The sequence below is a fragment of the Agelaius phoeniceus genome, chromosome 12 (assembly GCF_051311805.1).
Source record: "Agelaius phoeniceus isolate bAgePho1 chromosome 12, bAgePho1.hap1, whole genome shotgun sequence".
NCBI lineage: Eukaryota > Metazoa > Chordata > Aves > Passeriformes > Icteridae > Agelaius > Agelaius phoeniceus.
The window spans coordinates 12975489-12995611 of NC_135276.1; the positions used below are offsets into that span (position 1 = coordinate 12975489).

The following is a 20123-nucleotide window of genomic DNA, read 5'->3' on the forward strand; positions in this document are numbered from 1 at the left end:
ATCTGCACAAGTTTTCTCTTTGTTTAACTTTTTCTGGAGAGTAGCTCCAGTGAATTATTTCCTTAGAACTAGATTTAGATCCAATGCTGTGATCTTCTCATTTACCATAATGTAGAAATCTGCTATTACTACATTCCCAGTGATTGCATAGCCTAAAGTGGAGAGCAAAAACAGCCACCAAGAGAAAGGGTTGTGGCAAATAACTGCAACAGAAATCAGAGCTAAAATGCTTATTTGTGTGACTATTTACCATGGATCCAAACTAGCAGCTAGATATGAAATAACCTCAGCCTCACTTCAACTCTCTTGGCTGAAAGCAAAATAGGACAAAAGTACAACATTCAAAAGAAATCCTACACTCACTCTGTTAGGTAAGAGTCACTAGAACCTGTGAGTCAACACACTTTTATTTAACAGAAGACATCTTCCAGTGTGCTGGGGTTGGGGTTTTTTGTTTTTTTTACAATCAGTTCAGAAACTACATGTCACTACAGCATGCAGAAAAAAAAATGTACAGGAAACACTTTAGGGCTTTTTATTTAATATAATATGAAGGAGGAAGATCCCATTTCTCGGTGAAAGGTAACCATAAAATGACAAATTAAGGCCTTGAAAGAGCCCGAAGCATTATTGTACCTTCTCATTCCCACTGTACTTTACAGGTATCTGGTCTAGAATTCTCTAAATGAACTGCTACATCACAAGAAAATCAAGCGTCCTTTCGTCCTTTGTGTCTGTAACTGGTCAGATTTTTTCTCCTGCCACAGTAGAAATTTTTCGGTTTTAATAACGAATATTAGTTGATGGTGGTGGGCACTAATGAAATGCAATAGAACTCTGTATCATACAAACATACTTTCATTTGGACTTGAATTTAAATGATGTCTCGAAATAAGTAAACCAAATCAACTGATGAAGTAATTCTTCAATATTCTCCAAAAGCATTCTGTTACTCACTTACTAGTTTCCTTTGGGAAAACCACATGTTGTGATGGCTGTGCATATGAATACTGCAGCTTCCAGAACAGTGCACAAAGTTAACCTGATCACCTGGTTCTGAAACTCTGCTCTATTCTTTCAATCTGCCTTACACACAGCAGCTCATTCACTCTGCCTTAATGGCCTCAAGGTAAGCCCCTACCAGGAATGCCTGGCAACCTGAATCAACCTCCATTAGGCGAAGGTTTATTAATAGAGTCCATTCCTGGGAGACCTGTCCTTTTCCGGGCTGCAGTCTCTATTTTCCGTACCAGGTCCACGTCCCACCGATGGGTGACAAAACTAACCACAGCTCCGGGTGCCTTGCTCCCAACCCGGCCAACTCTCCCGGCCCGGTGCAGGTAGTCCTGCAGGGTGTCTGGGAAGTCATAGTTGACCACCAGCTGCACACTGCTGGTGTCCAGCCCGCGCGAGGCAAGGTCAGTGCAGACAAGGACAGACACATCACCCCTCTGGAAAGAGGCAAAGATGCCGGCTCTAGCAGCCGCCGACATCTGCCCCTGCAACCTCAGGTGCTTGATTTTGTGGTCGTCCAGGATATAGCCCAGCCAGTTGACGGTGCTGGCACTGTTGCAGAAGATGAGAACAGCCCCGCCTGACGATGGGCGCTCCTTCAGCAGCTGCAGCAGTTCGGGCAGCTTGTCCCGGCCTTTGAGGCGGACAAACTTCTGCTGGACGTGAGGCGGCAGGCGGTGCAGGCTCTGCGTGCTGAGGGTGACAAACCGGCCCACGTCAGTGAACTTCGCCAGCGTCTCGCTGAGCCCCGCGGGGAAGGTGGCTCCGACCACCACCACCTGCGTCCTCTCCTCGTCGGGACCGGCCGGCCCGGGAGCGCCGGCGGCCAGGGGCGCGTGTGCCAAGATCTCCTCCAGCAGCTCCGTGAAGGACTCGTCCATCAGCGAGTCCGCCTCGTCCAGCACCATCCAGCGCAGCCTCTCCAGGGCCAGGAAGCGCCGCCGCAGCGCCTCCCGCAGGGCGCCGGGGGTGCCCAGGAGCACGGCGGGGCCCGGCGGCGGCGCCCGCAGCTGCCTCCGCAGCCCGCCCGCGGCCCCGCCGCCCGTGAGGCCGCGCACCGCCAGCCCCGCGGGCGCGCACAGCGCCGCCGCCACCGCGCCCACCTGCGCCGCCAGCTCCCGCGACGGCAGCACCACCAGCCCGCGGGGCGCCGCCGGCCCCGCCGCCTCCGCCGGCGCCTCGGGGCGGCCGAGCAGGCGCTCCAGCAGCGGCAGCAGGTACGCCAGAGTCTTCCCGCTGCCCGTCTCGGCGGCGCACATCGCGCTGCGGCCGCGGCGCAGCGCAGGGATGGCGAGGCGCTGCACGGCCGTGGGCCGGCAGATGGAGAGCCGCTCCAGGCCGGCCAGCAGCGCCGGCTGCAGCCCCAGCTCGGCGAAGGTCGGGCCCTGTCCCAGCTCAGTCGGCGGCGCCTGTAAGGCGGGAGCCGCCTGCTGCGAGGGCTCCAGCTGGAAGTAATCCCCGTACGCCTTCCGGTGCTTCCAGCCCGCCGACACCAGCGGCGGCTGCTCCCAGCGCCCCACGGTCTGCCAGCGGGGCTGGCTCAGCTCCGGCCGCCGGCTCCGCAGCAGCAGCTTCCCAGAACGCGGCGGCGCCGCCGCCTCCCGCTGCTCCCGCCGCCGGCGCTGCGCGCCCCGCAGCAGGCGCTGCCGCAGGGCCCAGGGGACGCGCACCACGGCCCCGGGGGGCTGCGGGCTCCCCGCCGCCGCCGCTGTCCCGCTGCCCGCCGGCCGCCGCGGCAGCAACAGCGGGAGGGCGAGCGCCGGCCCGGCCCTGCCCAGCGCCATCGCGGTCCCCACGTGGGGCGGCGGCGCTGCCCGATGACGCCTGAAGCAGGCGCTGGCCCCGGTTCTCCCCGCCCCGCGGAGCCACGGCGGAGCCACGCGAGGAGGGTGAGTGCGGTGGGCGCTGCCGCTCCCTTCTTTCGCCTTTTTGCGCCGCCGGCTGAGAGCCTTCCCCGCGCCGCCACCGCGGGAGCAGTCGCGGCCCTGAGGGGCTCTGGCCGGGGCGGCGCGGGGCCCCTCGCTCGGGAAGAGCCCGGGGGCAGGGAGCAGCCCCCGGCGCCCTCACGCTGGTGAGCCCGGTCCCCGCTGCCCGGCCAGCCCCTCACACCTGGCGGGGCACCCACCGCCCCTTCCCGGCAAAGGACGCGCCTGTGTTTGCGGGTGGGAAATGACACTCCGTGGCAGTGCCCCGGGCTCTCTCTTTCAGGTGGTACAGCAACGGGAATGACGGTGAACACACCGCTGTGCTTCAGCGGAAAGAAGATCCTGGCTCCGATGGTGCGAGTGGGGACGCTGCCAATGCGGCTGCTTGCTCTGGACTATGGTGCCGATATCGTGTACTGCGAGGTATGGAGAAGGAGCAGATGAGGCGGTTTTATCTGACAACATTGTTATTAAGAAAAGTACAAAATGGAATTTTTTCATTTCACTTGTTCTTTTTACATGTAGTTTTCCATTAAAAACGAGGAAAGAAGAATCTCGATGTCTTGAGGCATTTCTCTGAGCCATTCTCAAGTTATGGCACATCCATATTTTGAGGCTGCTCAGTAACTTCAAGTAATTTAGACAAAACATCATAACAATTTCCTCAAGTTGTACTTTTATTTGCATTTGGGGGGGTTAGGGTGTTGGTTTTTTTTTTTTTTTTGTATTTTGTTTCAGTAGAGTCAGAACTTTGAAGGAACTTTGAAGACTGACTTCATGTCTCATCTGGTTAGTTTCGCTGTGCCTCCATGTATTTCACTCTAAGCATTGTTCTCCTTGCTTCTTAAACACTTTTTTTTTAAGCTGCCTGAAATTGAGGTGTGGGGTCTTCAGCACAAGAACTATGTGGACCTGTTAGAGTGGATCCAGAGAGGCCACAGTGCTGATCAGAGTGCTGGAGCACCTCCCCTACAAACACAGCCTGAGAGAGCTGGGATTGTTCTCTCTGGAGAAGAGAAGGCTCTGAGGAGACCTAGTTGAACCGTTCCAGTACTTAAAGGGGAGCTTTTAAAAAAGAGGGAGAGGAACGTTTTACAAGGATAGATAGTGATAGGACCAGGGGGAACAGTTTTAAACTAAAGAGAGGAGAGCTTTGGATTAGATATTGGTAAGAAGTTCTTTAACCAGAGGGTGCTGAGGTACTGGGACAGGTTGCTCAGAGAAGTTGATCTCTCTAGATAATTACTTAATAAAATGGGCAATTGTTTAGAGCTGACTGGCTGAAACAATGCAACTCACTGAGATTTTTCTTATCCTTTCTACTCAGGAGCTGATTGACATAAAGATGCTGCAGTGTAAGAGGGTTATAAATGGTAAGTATGGCATTTCTTTTGATAATACCTGTAAGAAGTCTCTTTACTAGTTAAGAGAAAGGGTAATTATTTCTCTGAAGCATTTTTCTAGTGATTATAGTGATTTATCAGTACATATAATCTCACTGAATTGTGTCTAGGGATTTACAGTAAGCTTTTGAAGTGCTACCTTAGACCTGTCTGCTGCTCTAGTTTTAAACTTCCAGTTTGTTTGGACTGCAGTAGAGACAGTTTCCATCAGTTTTTATGTGTCTTTTTAAATGTTAGCTGTTTGTGACATGATAACATACACCCCTTTTAGTCTACTGCAACAAGAAAGCAACACACACAAACATCACTGTTTATCATTCATTTATTAACTTGAAGTCCATGGGCTGGACTTGGAATAATATGATTGTCACTTCAACTTCTTAAAAAGATATCTTTGAGACCTGGCCCTGTCTGAGTGGCATAGAAACAGTTGTTTGCAGTGTCCCTGCTGGGAAACAGAAATTTACTACAAATCTCCTCTCTCCTCCTGCCCCTTCCCAAAAATAATGCTGTTCATTCTGGCTGAGTCATCATTGGGCTTTGATACTTCTCAAAGAACATCAAATTACTTTGATGGCATTTAATTTATATACAAATGATGTAGTCATGTGACTTTTTTTAGTTTTTGCATTTGTACAGAATTTTTGCCTGTTTTTTATCTGTTTCTCATTTCATACAGAAGTACTTGAAACAGTGGACTTTGTTGCACCTAATGACAGAGTTGTTTTCAGAACTTGTGAAAGGGAGAGAGAACGTGTTGTCTTCCAAATGGTAAGAAACCAGATGCTCTTCTAAGAACATAGTTAAGTGAGGTGGTTTCACACCAAAGGTGTTGCAGAATTTCTGAGCTGTTACTACAAAAGAAGATTCTGCATTATAATTCTCCTAAGAGGTGATTGAGATAACCTCTGTGCTCTCCAGCAGCTTGGTTTTGTCAGAGGTATCTTAGGTATTTCTGAACTTATGGATGTGGATATAAATTGTGCTGATGTCTGATCACACACTGAAGTTTTGCACTGTCCTGTGAACAGTCTCACTGGAAAGACTGAAAGAGGCAACATTGTTTAGTATAGATAAGAGAGGATTAATGATTGCATTGGCTTTGCACAAATAGGTTAAAGATTCTCTCTGCTGAAGAGAAAATGACAGTAATTTGCTCTTAGAGACCACTCTGTGGAGGACAAGAGATGATGGGCTTGGAGGGAGGGGGAAGCATGAGTGGACTGCATTAGACACTGAAAAGACCTTTTTCAGTGGTAATGTAGCCCTCAAATAAGTTGCTTGTAGAGTCTGTAGAATTGTTATTAGTGGAACTTTTTATGCACATTAAAATAGATATCTGTTGCTGAGGGGCTTAGAACATTTGATATTGCTGTAGGTGAAGAGGGCAGACAGACCTCTTTGGATCCTTTTTTGTATCACCTTTTATCATCCAGTGGCTGACTCCACTATGTGCTGTAGGTAAATGTTTGAAGTATCCAGTGTGCCTCTGAGTGGGTTTCTGTCTGTACTAAATGTTCAGAACAAATATAGTTGTACACATGTGCAAGTAAGCACCTTGGTTTTTAATTGATTTGATGATATTTTGTAATTATAAATCCTCTTCTTTTACCAACAGGGTTCAGCAGATGCTGAAAGAGCCCTGGCAGTAGCTAAACTTGTGTAAGTCATCTTCTCTCAGCCCCTTCCCACCTTGGGTTTGCCTGGGATTTTTTGTACAGAGGAATTATTGTAGAAGACAGATTTTTGCAATTGAGAGCATCAAGGTAGCTCTTGATAGAACCAGGAAAAGTTCAGCTGCTTAAATTCTCTGCTGGGATGACTTCTTGCTAGTGCAAGTGTGTCCTTGATCTCCCCAGTATGAATTTCCCTGGGTATTGCGCAGCTGCAAGACCAATATACCTGAAAAAGTCCCTTACTGTTTGTGGTTTAAAGCCTCCAGGAATGTATTGTGCAGAAACCACAAGTGGCTCTTAAAAAGGCGGTTTTAAGTCTCCATTTAAATAGATGGAAGTTTCAATAGGACTTACTGTAGTGATGAATTTAGTGGTGGATATACTTCATATAGTATTAAGTACATAGAAAGTATTTAAGATGAGTATCTGCAGCTTCTGCACAGCACTGATTATTGAAACCTGTGAACAGTCTGATCTTCAGACCATCATTAAGATTTATATATTTAACTTAAATAAGTGAGAAGCTAAAAATTCAGAAGTTCAAGTTTATCTTAAGTTCTCATTTAAGCCTTTATGATGGTGGAACAAATTACCTGGCAAGATATCTGATTCTTGTTCTAATATGCTAAAAAATATTTTGATTTTTCCTTCTCTTTCAGAGAGAGTGATGTGGCTGGTATTGATATCAACATGGGATGCCCAAAAGAATATTCTACTAAGGCAAGTGGATTTTGATTACCCTTAAATGAGCCTTTTCTGTCTTGGAGGTATGGAGTGTGGAATACATGGTCTGGTTTTCAAATTCAAGCAGTAAAATTTTGATGCAGAGAAAAATGAAATGTAATTGTTTGTAGTAAACAGAATACTCTAGAAGGTGTCACGGCCCTAATACAGTAAAATAACATAGGATGTTAGAAAATTAAATTCTTAAAGGCTAGATAAAATGAAGTGTTTAGGATTTTTTAATATTTTTCTGAAGTCATTAATTTGTTGGATGAGTGAAATAAGTTCTGCCTAGCCTTAATAAAAACTGAAATCACAGTTTCTCATCTGAGCAAATCACTGGCAAAATACAGTCACAACTTAGTAATGCTGAATTCAATTCTTTGTCAGTTTTAAATGGGAGTACAATGGATCACTTAAAACCTGGTTTGTTTGTTTGTTTTGTAATAAAGCACATGCTGTTCTAAATTAGTCCTGTATCTGTGACTAGAGCAGAGCAGTCAGACTGGTTGTTAGGACTGTTAAGCCACTTGGTGCAGAGATAAAGGATCAATGAATTGAACCATGACACTCCATTTTCTTGTCAAATGCTCCAGAGAGTTGTAATTAAGCACAAAACACCAAAATATCCATCTTGTACTAGGGTGAAAGATCAGGAGTACAACTGCTGGTGTGTGGTTATTCTCCAACAATAGTTCTGGATCAAAAAAATTTGTACAAAACAGTTGTTGGCCTCTGCATCTATGTATGCAGATGAAACAGTGTGGGAAGAACAACTAAAATATTAACTTGTTCTTAATTATGTTATGGATGAAAAATGGGAAAATGGATGATTATGTTTGCTAAAAATAGCTTTCTGAAATCCTGTCTGCTCCCTAAAGTGATGAGAGCAAGGTGATCCCTAAATTACTGCTCAATTATTCTGATACAGGTCTAAGAAATGTAGCACCAAGGTGTTCAGTAATGCTTCTGTATTTTAAATTTTGCCATTTTTTCCTTAATATGATATTGTGCTTTTGTTGTTGTCTGCTATTAGGCAAAACAATTGAGTTGAAAAATGTGTTTGCCTAGTGGGTAACAGTTTCTCTCTGTTCTCCCAGGGAGGTATGGGAGCAGCACTGCTGTCTGATCCTGACAAAATAGAGTCTGTAAGTATCACCTGGTGGGGTTGGAGCTGCCTTGGGAGGAATTGTGCACTGTGCTCTACTGGCAGCAGGAATGAGTTGCACAGACAACAAACTTGGGATTGCTTGAGTGGAATACTCAGTTTAGTACACTGGAGTTAAGGTTATAGATAAATATTCCTGACTTAGTTCTTGCCATTATCTGGACTATAAAACTGCTACTTTGGGGGTTTTTTTTCAGTTTAAAAACTTTCAGTGTAGTGGAGTATTTGTGAGTTTTATGTGTCTATGCATGTTTTTTGAAATCAGAGTTCACTGGTCATGCCATATTAAAAGCATTGTTGAAACTCCAGCAGCAGTTAATTGCTCTCTAAAAATCCAGTTCAAATCAACAAAGAAGTGGCAGTAAAAATGTCTTGGACTATAAGTAGTCTTGTGTATCTACTAGATAAAATTGTATATTCAGTTACAGATTCTATATGTCTGTCTAGCATGTAAGATTCTTTATAGAGGAATAGTAAACAATGTTACATTATTCTAATTTCTTTTCAAGAGAGAAAGGAGGAGAGTTTTAGTAATGCCACTGTTGTGATCAGATTTTTGTCTTCTCTTTTTTTTTCAGATATTGACCACCCTTGTTAAAGGAATTTGTAAACCAGTAACCTGCAAAATCCGCATTTTGCCCTCAGTAAGAGCATGAATTGTTGTGCTGCACTGTTCAGCTGTTACTGCTCTGATTTGCTATCAGTTAGAATATATTGTGTTCTAGTATGTTTCACTGTATGCCTGTTGCTGTGAAATAGCACTTGGAACTTACAATTTCTGTTTGGGATGCTGTCCCAGCCTAAATCTGACCTGCAGGGGCACAGAGACTCTGACTGGGGCCTTCTCAGTTTCTATGATAGGCAAGGGCACAGAGGCTTTTAGCCTCTAAATTTCTCAACTGAGTAATTTTTTATGTCATAGAGGTACAAAAGGGTGTAGGACAGCACCCTCAAGCAGCCACTAGATGCTGTTAGTTCCTATTTTTCACATGGGGTAGCCAATAGGTAATTGTTTTCTGTTCTTTCAGACTAATTTTTCTTCCATACTGTTTTCTTGTTCTTGCAGTTAGAACAGCCAGTGAAGTTATGGGGTCTGTCTTTTTCAGGATCTTTTTCCAGACTTTTTTTATAGCTGATGTAGCTTCCTTAGTGCTTTTTTTTTTCTTTTTTTAAGATGAATTCTCTACATGTTTTTAAACCTTATGTACCTTCTCTTTTAAAGACTGATTATTTAGCAATTGGGTATTTAATTACTTCCTAGATACTATGATTGCATATGACCTAAACAGATATTTCAGTAGATGGATGAACTGTACCTGAGCCAGGTTTGTTCAGATGTCATTTATGTTTTGGGATAAACAAATGAAGCTTGTGTGAAAAGAATCAGTAACCCAGTCTCAGATCATTTTGGTTCTGAAGTATTAAATTAGAGAACTGGCACCTTTATCCTAGAGCCTTCTCCTTTTTGTTTCAAGCTAATTTTGGATAATGTCATCCATCAGAACAGCAGGTGAGCTTCTGTCTCTGCATCCCTGCCAGCTGGGACATGTTGCAGTTTCCAGACTGAATCTGATATGTTTGGGATGAGCCACAGATATTCCTTCAGCTTTTGAAAAGAAAATTTTTGCCTTTTTTTTATTCTCCCTTTCCCTAAAGATGCATAAGATGGGCTAGTGCAGCAGTGTGTCAATTTTATTTCTGCTTTTTAAGAGCATTTACCTCTTTGAAGATATACTGGGCATGTAAGAATATCCTTAGAATTTTTTAGATGCTGGTTAAAATTTTTAAGGCACATCTGAGAGAAATATTTATAGTTGTGTGATTGCATGTTAGGTTGATTTCAGAAGGCATCCTCTTTCTGAAAAGCATTTTAATTACAATTTACAGAGTAGTCATTAGAGAGGACTTGCTAATCAAATGTTCCAGTCATTTTCAATTGACAGTCTGAAAACCTTTGGAAAATATTCTCCTGCTACAGAGTATTATGTTACCTGGTTTGAGAAAGTTTGTAATCTGTAGGTTCAAGGAAGCATTGAAAATGGATTCTTTTTTTCTGCCATAGCAGAAAAAGTAGTTCTTTAATTGAAGTATATATTAAATGGTTGTACATGTTATGTTATTGATGAAAGGCAGGAATCACATCCCTCTTGAGAAAAGAAGACTTCCAGCATTTGTTTGTACAGTGGTCACTCAATGATTCCTTTTGCATTGAATTAAAATCATGTCAGACTGTCTTATCCCTCAGGTGGAGGATACTGTGAATCTGGTGAAGAGGATAGAGAAAACTGGCATTGCTGCTATTGCAGTCCATGGAAGGTAAATTGATTTTAGGCAAGAAAGACTTAGATTTTTTTTAGTTTGTTGATGACTGTACCACAGTATGATATGACTGATATGAGTATCCTCTATACACTAAATCTAATATGTGGTTCTGATTTCAACTGTTAACTGAATTGGTGTTCTAGGAAATCAAGTCAGTAATTAGGGAATTAAACTGCTTTCTGCTCTTTTCCTAAATATTTTTTCTCAAAGACCAAATAAAATTAAGATTATCTTGCATACTTTGTATCTAAAATATCAAATATATAAAATAAATAAGCTGAAACAAATGTATCCTAATAATCCTTGTGTCATGTCTGCTGTGGTTTAGAGATCTTATAAATTCCACAGGAAATCTTTGGTCTTGTGTTGTTTTTGTTTTTTTTTTTGTTGGAAAGGAAGAAGGAGGAGAGGCCTCAGCACCCTGTCCACTGTGATGTGATCAAGGCCATATCTGAAGCTGTCTCCATTCCAGTAATAGCAAAGTAAGCTGGACTAATTAACTCATGCTGGTCAGATGCCTGCACTTAAGATTTCCAAGGGCAGGCAAAAGAGGCATGGTTAATTATATTAGTGTTGTTAATTTTTAGTGGAGGATCTCATGACTTCATTAAGGAATATGCAGACATTGAGACCTTCCAGAAAGCAACAGCTGCCTCATCAGTCATGATTGCTCGTGCTGCCATGTGGAACCCCTCTGTCTTCAGAAAAGAGGGATTTTGCCCCTTGAAGGATGTCATGCAAGATTACATCAAATATGTATGTTTTTATGAAGATCTTATTTGTAAGATCATTGTTTAGAATTGTTAATCCAAATTTTACTGCAGTATCTTAACTCCTCTTAATTTCAAAGATTTCGTTCTGGGGATATTTTAACATAGTGCATGTTACATGATCCTTGCAAATCAATCCCTGCTTCCTCTGTTTGATTTTGTTTAGAAATCTGTATGCAGAAAACATCCTTTTTAGCCCTTGTTTCCTGGGAACATTTATGAGGCTTACCAGGCTATCTAAAAATGTAAAGAAATCTAAAAATACGTAGTCCAACCCTTTTGAAGTCACAGTTGTACAAACTGAGCAGATTATTGTATACAGTATACAATATTGAATTTACAACATTGAACAGAAAGGTGGAAGAGTATTAAAGAATCAGTTGTTCCTAGATTCACTTTTAGAAATCAATTACTTTTCACAAATATGGTCAAGAAATATTCACAGTAGGAAAGCAAAGGGGATCATTTGCCAATAAAGTAATTTTACTTTATTGGCAAATTACTGTATTGTAGTACTATAGTTCCATTTGCCAAGTCACCTAATGTATAAAGTTTTATCCATTATTCAAAAGAAAAAATTTTAATGTCATAGGAAATTAGTCAGAAATCTGAAGTTTGATCGTGTCATCAATTCAAATTCCTTTTTTTAATTTGAGCTTGCTATTAATGAGTTACTAAAATATCAGTGCATTGCTAGTCAATGATGTAAACAGGTCAACTCTTTCTTCAGAAGTGTATGAGTCAGTTGAACTTTAGGTGGTGAAGTCGTGCCAAAATAATCAGATTATAGTCACATTCATGGGTAGTGTTGAATATGTTACTGAGGAAACTGCACTGTGGCTTGCCTTTCAAAAATGATTGGGGAAGTCATCAAGACACCATGTGCAGTATATAGGATAAATTTGTTTGGTGTGGTTTTGAATTCTTTGTCTCTTTCCATCAGGCAGTGAGATATGACAATCACTACACCAACACTAAATACTGCTTGTGTCAGATGTTGAGAGAACAGTTGGAAACTACTCAGGGTAAGAAGCTGCACGCTGCACAGTCCACACAGGAGATCTGGTAAGCATGGACTTCAGAAAAAGAGTTGTACTCTGTCAAACTTGCACACCACTTCTCTGTCTAGCACTGCCTGGCATGTCACACTGTCAGGAGAAGTTACAAAAACCCCCAAAATAACCCCCAAAAATCCAGATGGGAGATGTGAAATACCAGAGTAAACTTTTTCAGGTTTCCTCCATGCTCAGATGTTAAATCTTTAACCCTAAAACTCTCAATATTCAGCACACTCATTTGAGTGGTGCTTCACTGAGTGACAAGCATTTATCCAGTATTTGCATGAAGTGATTAAGAAAAATTTCAGCTTGTCTGACATTTTGTGGAACTTGTCTTCTTCCAAGGATTTGATTTAGCTTTCCCACTTGCATGTGAGGTTTGTAATGTTACTGGAATATTTGTAACGTATTTGTTTTAAAATGAACACTTAGAAACACAGAAACATGCATCAGGGTTGTCTGGTACTTAATTGTAATTTTTTGTGCTGCTTTTTATTCCTGGAGCACCTTAAGGAATGATGGCAATCTTTTTGAGGACATATAGTAGCTTTAAAGAATCTTATCATCCTGCATATCTGAAACAGACTGGATGAAATTTCTCAGTGGGAGAGACAGAAATGAAAGAACAAAAATTTTGGGAGAAACCATAAAATAGGCAGATGAATAAAGAATTAGCACTGATTTAGGAGAATTCAGGTTTGGACACATTTCAAATGGAACAAAAAGCTCTGAGCTTGCATGTGTCATATTCATGTTGTGTGTTATAATTATCTTCCTGATAGAAGGGAGGGGAGGAGTCTCCTTGTTTTTTATAAAATGAACAGTCTGAAACTGTTTGATATCTAATGTGTATGAAAATGAATAGCAATGTTGAAAGCTTGAAATATTTTGAAAAAGAATGTATTGGTTTCTAGCAAACCCTACTCAGCATTCTGTTATCGTTCAAAATGAATGGAAATGCCTGCAATCCTTTTGCCATTTTATCGCTTTTTACCAATTTTGGCTTTCTAGAAATAATTCTGTCCATGATTATTACGTTACAGTACAATGAAGGGAATTTGTATTGCATATATAAAGGGAGCTAGACTTCATTATTCTTCATGGAGCAGTGGAATCCATGAACAACATTTAAACTTTGCAAGTTACTTTTCATTTGGGCAACTTAAAGGATTTAACTTGTTTTAGTATGCTAACAGACTGTCTATTTTGATTATAGATTTTGAGTTTAGGAAAAAAAATAAAGTATAGATTAGAACTCAAATCTTTTGCAACTTCAGTAAAGTCTTAGCCCAGAGGGTGGTGGTGTTTTCTGCTGCATGAATAGCAATGCAGAGCATGTAAAATAAATACTGTAAGTAACAGTTTTACACAGGTAATTAGAGGTGTCACAGTTCATACACATAAACACTGGATAGAGATCTAGTGTAAAGTTATGGGGTTTATGTGCTATGCCTAACAATTCTTTAGGGGCTTCCAAAATCAAACTCTCTGGTTTTGTACATGTGATGCAATACCAACTTCAAAATGGGCTAAAGCAATGTGTGTGCAGGAGAGGGGGACAGAGAGAGCCATTTGGAAATTTATGAAACTATTTTCTGCCAGCAAACTTGGTCTTTTAACCCCTGTTCTGAACAACCTGTTTCATGTCCAGATAACTGAGGAACATTCAGTTTTTAAAATGCACCAGTTTATCTTCAGACAATCATAGTGCATAATTCTGCTGTCTCCTGGTGGTGAGGATGGGTTACAGCCATTTGAGCTTTAACCTCAGTGCTGAATGCAAGAGAACAGCCTGCTGCTCTTCCCACAAAACATTTGCATAGCAGTATGTAATAAATTGCCTTCCCTTAGAAGCACATAAGTTATTATTTTTCAGCTTCATTGCTTTTTTGCTTGGAGCATTGGAGATGGCTTTGTGGGCAGAATCCATTTTGTCATTGAGCAGTCCTGTATCAACCAGCATCTTCATAACCAAAAGTAAAAGTTTCTTTTATGCTGCAGGTTTTCTTGCCATTATCATCTGCAGAAAATCATTAGTCTCAGTTTTTCAAAGTAGATCCAGCCTGCCATGAGTTTGAAATTTAAAAGGGTTTGAGGCTTTTGCCTTTGACTAAAATCCTGGTTGCTGCTTCTCTTTATTTGGGCTTGTGAATAATACTCTGAAGTCAGAAAATCTGAGATTTTGAGGGGTTTGGATGCTATAGTGTTTATTGCTTATAGTATTTTTAATCACTGTAATTAGAAGAAGATTCTTTTTCTTACTTTTTCCTTGTATTGCCCTTGTGGAGCTGATGCACCAGGAGTCACACTGAGATGTTTGTTTGCTGATTCATCCAACTGCAAGTTATTAAATGAACTCATAACTTGAACATTGCAGGACCTGTATTTCTGACTGATTCTGCCTGCACTTCCAGGCTACAAATTGCATATGTAGTGCTGGAAATGAGAACATCCTTTTCCTACTTGTAGCTCAATGTAATGTCACTGTGCAGAGTACAGCCACACTTCCACTTCTTTCTCTGTCCTCTTTAACATATACTGTAAACACAATTGATTTCTACATTTTCTTTCTCTGTCATAATGTGATTCAAAAATGTATAAACTGATCTCTAATATAAAGGAATTCTGTTTGAATAGTGAAGCCTTTGAAATGGGTGACTTCTATGAAGAAACCACAGCTATTTTTGAAGCAAAGAAAACCTCTGTAGAAACCAAGGTGCAAGATGAAGATGACCAAACAGAGGATCCAGATGTAATAAAAATGGCTGTTAGATTTGACAAGTAAGTATGCAAATCAAGTTTTTCACTCTCTCGCATCTCTGAATAATAACTGTGGGGCTGACAGTGTCTTAAGAGTTTTTTGAAAATGATGATTTGCAAAACAGCACTTACTGGGTGAATTCCTATGAAGCAGTAAGTGAACATCATTCATAATCACCACTTTTCTTGTGCCATTGGGGTGTTGTAGATGTTCTTTAGTTCCAGGCTTCCTGAGACTGCTTAATTCTCTCACTTAACTTGTTGAAAGTGCTGAGTGCTCTAAAAGAAAATTTAAAAAATAACATCTCCATGTAGAAAAGTGTGTTACAAATATAGAGTTCAGTTATTTTTAGTGAAACTTGCCTAAAACATAATTTTTCTATAAAAAATACTGAAAAAAATTCTTAATACTCTTCTAAGCAGAGAACACGCCCATCTGAAGTCTTCTAAATGTGTTCCACTCATAAGTTATTTCTTGAAAAATTAATTCATGGAGTTGAATTCTATTTTATATAATTTTTAACTATAATCTCTGAAGCCTGTAGAATTGCTGTTACTTTCCATGTTAAACTCGTGTTTGCTGGTTTTGCTAATAGGCCTCTCAAACAGCTCAAGAAGAGTGTGATATGTAAAATCCTCCACAAATGCAGTCATAATGCTTTAATATTTAGAGGATATATTACCTGACTCCTTGAGAACTGAATACAGATTTTTTTACATGTTTTTTTCTGCCATGTGTGAGGGTCTGTAATTCTTTGTCAATAACAGAATAAATTCCTATGTTTTCTATGCTTTTTTCATTTGATTACTGCTTCGTAACAGAAGCAACTTCTCCTTTTTTCTACTAGTGTTTACTTGGTGATTATAATAAGCAATAGCAAACTGTATCTTTCATCTCTATCACATATTTTGTTAGAATCTCCTTTCTGCTAAGTGTGTCTTTTCTAGCTATATCACTACAGGATGTAAATGTTCAGGAAAACTTTGGATTTTATTTTAGATGTTTTGTCACACCTATTACTTGAGTTATCTAATGAAGAAGAAGAAGAAGCAGCATCTTCTTCATAATTTGAGCTGTAAAATTACACTTCAAATTACTGGTAGAAGTAATACAGAAAGCATCACTGTCTTTTTAAAATAGAACTTTGTGCACAGTTGTTGACAACAAATTTTTCTGTCTAGGCGAGAATATCCACCACAGATCACTCCAAAAATGTATCTTCTGGAATGGTGTAGGAAAGAAAAGCATCCTCAGCCTGTTTATGAAACTGTGAGTCAATGAAACACTCTTTCAAACCTCTCCCTCTGCCTTGTATATGACATTAAGTATTTTAGGACTCAAGGCAGTGAGAAATTCTGCTTCAGCTTTCTGGTGTAGCTCTTTCAGAAAGCAGCTGCAGAAATGGTAATGGCTTATTTTATTAGAAAATAAAAAATCCAAAGTCAGGCCTTCAGTCTGCTTTTGATTGATTTTTGAAAGAAGTTACTGTAACTTTCTGGTCATTATATAGGAGCCCATGACTGACTTTCTTCTACTACTTCTGTGAAGTAAAGAATTAAGTCTTGGAATGTTTTCTCTGTTGTTGCACACTGTTACAGATAGGAGCTGTATGTGACAGGGGCACCTGTTTGGTTACATGGGAACATTATTTGATTACTTTTTATTTTTGTAAAGCAAAAATATCTATAACTTGGACAATTTCTTAATTTTTTAATGTTGTATATGTATGGTGAAATTTGTGGTGTGAATTAGAGTAATTTTAAAGTTATGTTACTTGTTATCCTTGTCTTTATAAATATGAAGGAATGTTGATGATGTTGTTTCTCCTGTAAATTACATGACTGGTTTTTGACAACCCCTTTCCTTTTACTTCTTTTTTTCTACAGGTTCAAAGACCATTGGATAGGTTATTCTGTTCAGTAGTGACAGTAGCTGAGCGAAAATACCGATCAACTCTGTGGTAAGCCATCCTTAATGGGTTTTTCAGCTGGATTTTTGTTTCTGAAATGTTGCTTAAAATCTTGTATTAAAAGGATATTTCAGTTTATTCCAGTTGGCTTTGATAAAGGTCCACTAAAAGCTACCTCCTAAAGCTACTTCTAGGAGGGAAAAAGGATAAAGAACTTCTGAGAATTTAATGTGACAAGAGGAAGTAAGCACTGGCGTAATCAAGTAAAGTTAACAGATTTTAATTCACTTTGTGTTAGTCCACAAGCTGTATTGGAAGGGGAGCAAATAGGTGACCCAGTTCCATTCTGTATGTGATGAGTGCAGAAAGAAGCCAAGGGAGGCAGAGGGGAATGTTGGAGCAGGTTATGTCTTCAGCCACTGCAGCAGATCCATTCCAATAAGAAGTCAGGACTAAGTGTGTATTCAGTGAAGCAGAGGACGGTGCACTGAGTTCTTGGAGATCACAGTTAATTAGCAGCTCCATCCAGGCCTGCTCTAAAGTTTATTGATGGTATTTTATATAATCATCTATTAATACCAGAGTTGATTTGAGGCATTTGCACTTAAGGGGATCTTGATTTAACTGCAAAGCTGGAGCTCAGCATTGAACATTTTAAACAGGACAAGCACACACAACTGCTTTGCAGCCTTCCTGTTCAGAGACTTTAGGAAGTTATGCTTAGCTGATACGAAATTTTGAGAAGAAAACGTTTTCAAATACTGACTTCCACAAATGTGTGATGGGCAGTCTTTCTCAGAAATGACAGAATTTTTATTATTACGGAACAGTTCCTGCTTTTGTCAGCATCAATGAACTTGTACAGCTGGCAGAGAATGTACTTACCCCTGAGCCTCTTTCAAGAAAAGTGATCCTTCATAACTCAGTTTTGTTTAGTGATCAGATTGGTAAAAGCCTCCTTTCTGTGGGGCAAACACACATTGGCTGTGTACCTGTGACATGGAGAGTGTTCAAGAGACAAGCCCTGATAGAGACAGATTTTCTAGGAATATTGCATCAGGAGTGATGCATCAACACTTGACACCTAGCAAGATTGAAATAATTTCTGGAACTGACCTGGTTTGTTTTTCTGCTGTGAGATGACTACAAATGCTGTTTGTTTCATGATGTTGCATCAGAGACAGGAAATTGTCTCTTGGCAGTGTAGAGACCTCAGTTTCTACTTTCACGTGTGCTCTGTGTGCTTGCTCTTCAGGGACAAGTCCAAGAAACTGGCAGAACAGGCTGCAGCTATTGTGTGTCTGAGAGCATTGGGTGTCCCAGAGGGAAAGCTCTGTGAGGGAGAAAATCACCTGATTAACAAACGCAAGAGGGGGGACCAGGAGCCCTTGATTAGCAGAGACCATGGAGAGGACCTTGCTGAGCCTTCCCATAAAAAAGCCAATTTTATTGAAGAAACTTCTGACATCAATGTGCCGAAGATGCCACGATAGCATGGAATTAATGGAAATTAGAGGTTTCATGCCTATGCAGCTACAAATGAGCTCCTGTTTGTATATCTTGCTGTTCACATTTCATTTGGATTCTCTCAGAGACAGATAAATTTCCCAGTTGTAAAAAAAGCCACTGAGATGTTTACTGTTCACCACTCACTGTCCCTATGGTGCCTTTCAGACGATAATTAGGAACTTGATTTTAAACAACATGGAGAAGGTAATCCCAGTAATAAAACTTTTTTAAAATATCAGGTATTTTCAAAGCAACTTTGTCATTGGTTTCATTACTTGTTTTTTTATTTTTAATAAGTCTACAGTGTGCGGGTAAGAGATGTATTGATACATCATCCACAAACAGAGGAATCTGTGTATTGGAACTGTGTAGTTAATCAGAAAAATCAATGTAGGAAAATAATTAGTAGCAAAGTAGACATGTTTGTGTCAATTGAGTTTTATGCATGTTTTGCAAGCTTTGTTTACACCCCTCATGTATCAAGAAAAAGTTTTTTTGTGGAAAGAAGGACTTAATTGTAAGACAAGCATTAAAATAACATTCTTCTGTGATAACTTCTACTACATTTTACCTTCAGAAATAGGCAGTAGAATGAATTGTCCTTTTCTGGTCTTAGGTGTTAACAATTGTGTCTTTCCAGTAAGGAACTGGAGCCAAGCCTGGTAGCACTGACTTTGTTGAATGAAGGTCCTTTTTGTCTTTTGAACTTGAAAATCCTCGTAAATGTCTACAAGGAGATTACTTGCAGTAATGGCCACCCAAATATGGCCTTCTATGTTCTTGAAATGTGACCTTGTTTGTCTCAGCAATCAGCTGTTGGAGATACAGGGGTCTTGGTCAAAGTAAACTGTAAGTAAATGCTGTGTGCCAGGAGAGGATACAGACCTTGTCTAATTCATGACAACTCATCTGAGCTTGTCTGATTCAAATTAGAGTTCTGAATCTTCAAAAGAATGACAAAAGAATTCAGAGAGATCTGTTATTAGCAGTTTATTGAAACAGTGGCTTAGTTTCCCTCAACAGTGTGGGGGATCTTGAGGTCATCAGCTCTGGTCTGAAAACAAAATGATGGCGATGTATCATGCCATGATCTCTAAAGTACTTTGTATAAAGAATGTACAAGATATAATTCATTTGGCTGTAATTCATAAAGAATCTTTCTATTTAAAAATTTGATTCTTTTCCTCAAGTGGTAGTGCCACATTAAACCATTCTTTTAAAAAGGAAAAACAATATCTCATCAGACAATACTCAGGGTTGTGAAGTTAAAATGTTTGCTGTTTAGATTAATCAACAGTAAATCTATACAGTCTAGGAAGGAGGAAGTTTTTCTTGTTCAATTTGTACATTACAGTAAATGCACTTTAATATGTTTGATATCATTTTAGTGCTACAACTTTACTCTGAAGCACTAAAAAAATTTGCAGTATTAATCAGAAATTTCAGTAGTAGCCCTTTTCCTATTATAAGTTCTATCTGGATATCTTACATTTGTCAGAACTATTTGAAGCCACAATAATAAAGAAAAAGTAATTTTTAGGTCCTGCTACCAGTGTGATTTGCCTGGTCTAATGTAATAGAATCATGGAATGTTTGAGTGTGGAAAGGACCTCTGGAGACTGTGTGGTCCAAACTCCTTGCTCAAAGCAAGGTGAACTAGGGCAGGTTTCTCAGGACTGTTTCTAACTGGGTTTTGCACATCTTCAAGGGTTGAGACTCCACAACCTTTCTTGGCAACTTGTTCCAGTGTTTGAGCACCCTTAAGGTAAGCAAAAGTGGGGGTTTTTTCCTTCTTCTACATGGAATATCCTGTATTTCAATTTGTGCCCATTGCCTCTTGTCCTGCCACACAGAAGGATCTGGCTTAGTCTCGTAATCATTGTCT

At 40.5% G+C, this 20123-nt stretch overlaps 2 protein-coding genes across 2 annotated transcripts; one reads left to right on the forward strand and one right to left on the reverse strand.

Annotated features, from left to right (window-relative positions):
- Positions 1-512: 512 nt before the first annotated feature.
- Positions 513-2825, reverse strand: DDX28 (DEAD-box helicase 28). The gene has a single exon (XM_054640683.2). It carries the CDS (start codon positions 2796-2798, stop codon positions 1164-1166), a length of 1635 nt encoding a protein of 544 aa, XP_054496658.2. The 5' UTR covers positions 2799-2825; the 3' UTR covers positions 513-1163.
- Positions 2826-3205: 380 nt separating this feature from the next.
- On the forward strand, positions 3206-19777 carry DUS2 (dihydrouridine synthase 2). Its single transcript, XM_054640686.2, has 15 exons — positions 3206-3362; positions 4267-4312; positions 5022-5113; positions 5961-6004; positions 6678-6738; positions 7842-7889; positions 8488-8553; positions 10155-10225; positions 10627-10713; positions 10819-10987; positions 11945-12066; positions 14697-14840; positions 16002-16089; positions 16707-16780; positions 17985-19777. Exons 1-15 carry the CDS (start codon positions 3240-3242, stop codon positions 18220-18222), a joined length of 1473 nt encoding a protein of 490 aa, XP_054496661.2. The 5' UTR covers positions 3206-3239; the 3' UTR covers positions 18223-19777.
- The last annotated feature ends 346 nt before the right edge of the window (positions 19778-20123 follow it).

Excerpts from the sequence above, each read along its gene's own strand:
- DDX28 (XM_054640683.2), bottom strand. The coding sequence starts at position 2,798 with ATGGCGCTGGGCAGGGCCGGGCCGGCGCTCGCCCTCCCGCTGTTGCTG.
- DUS2 (XM_054640686.2), top strand. The coding sequence starts at position 3,240 with ATGACGGTGAACACACCGCTGTGCTTCAGCGGAAAGAAGATCCTGGCT. Across the intron at positions 3,363-4,266 it reads CCGATATCGTGTACTGCGAG|GAGCTGATTGACATAAAGAT; the intron begins GTATGGAGAAGG and ends CTTTCTACTCAG. Across the intron at positions 12,067-14,696 it reads CAGTCCACACAGGAGATCTG|TGAAGCCTTTGAAATGGGTG; the intron begins GTAAGCATGGAC and ends CTGTTTGAATAG.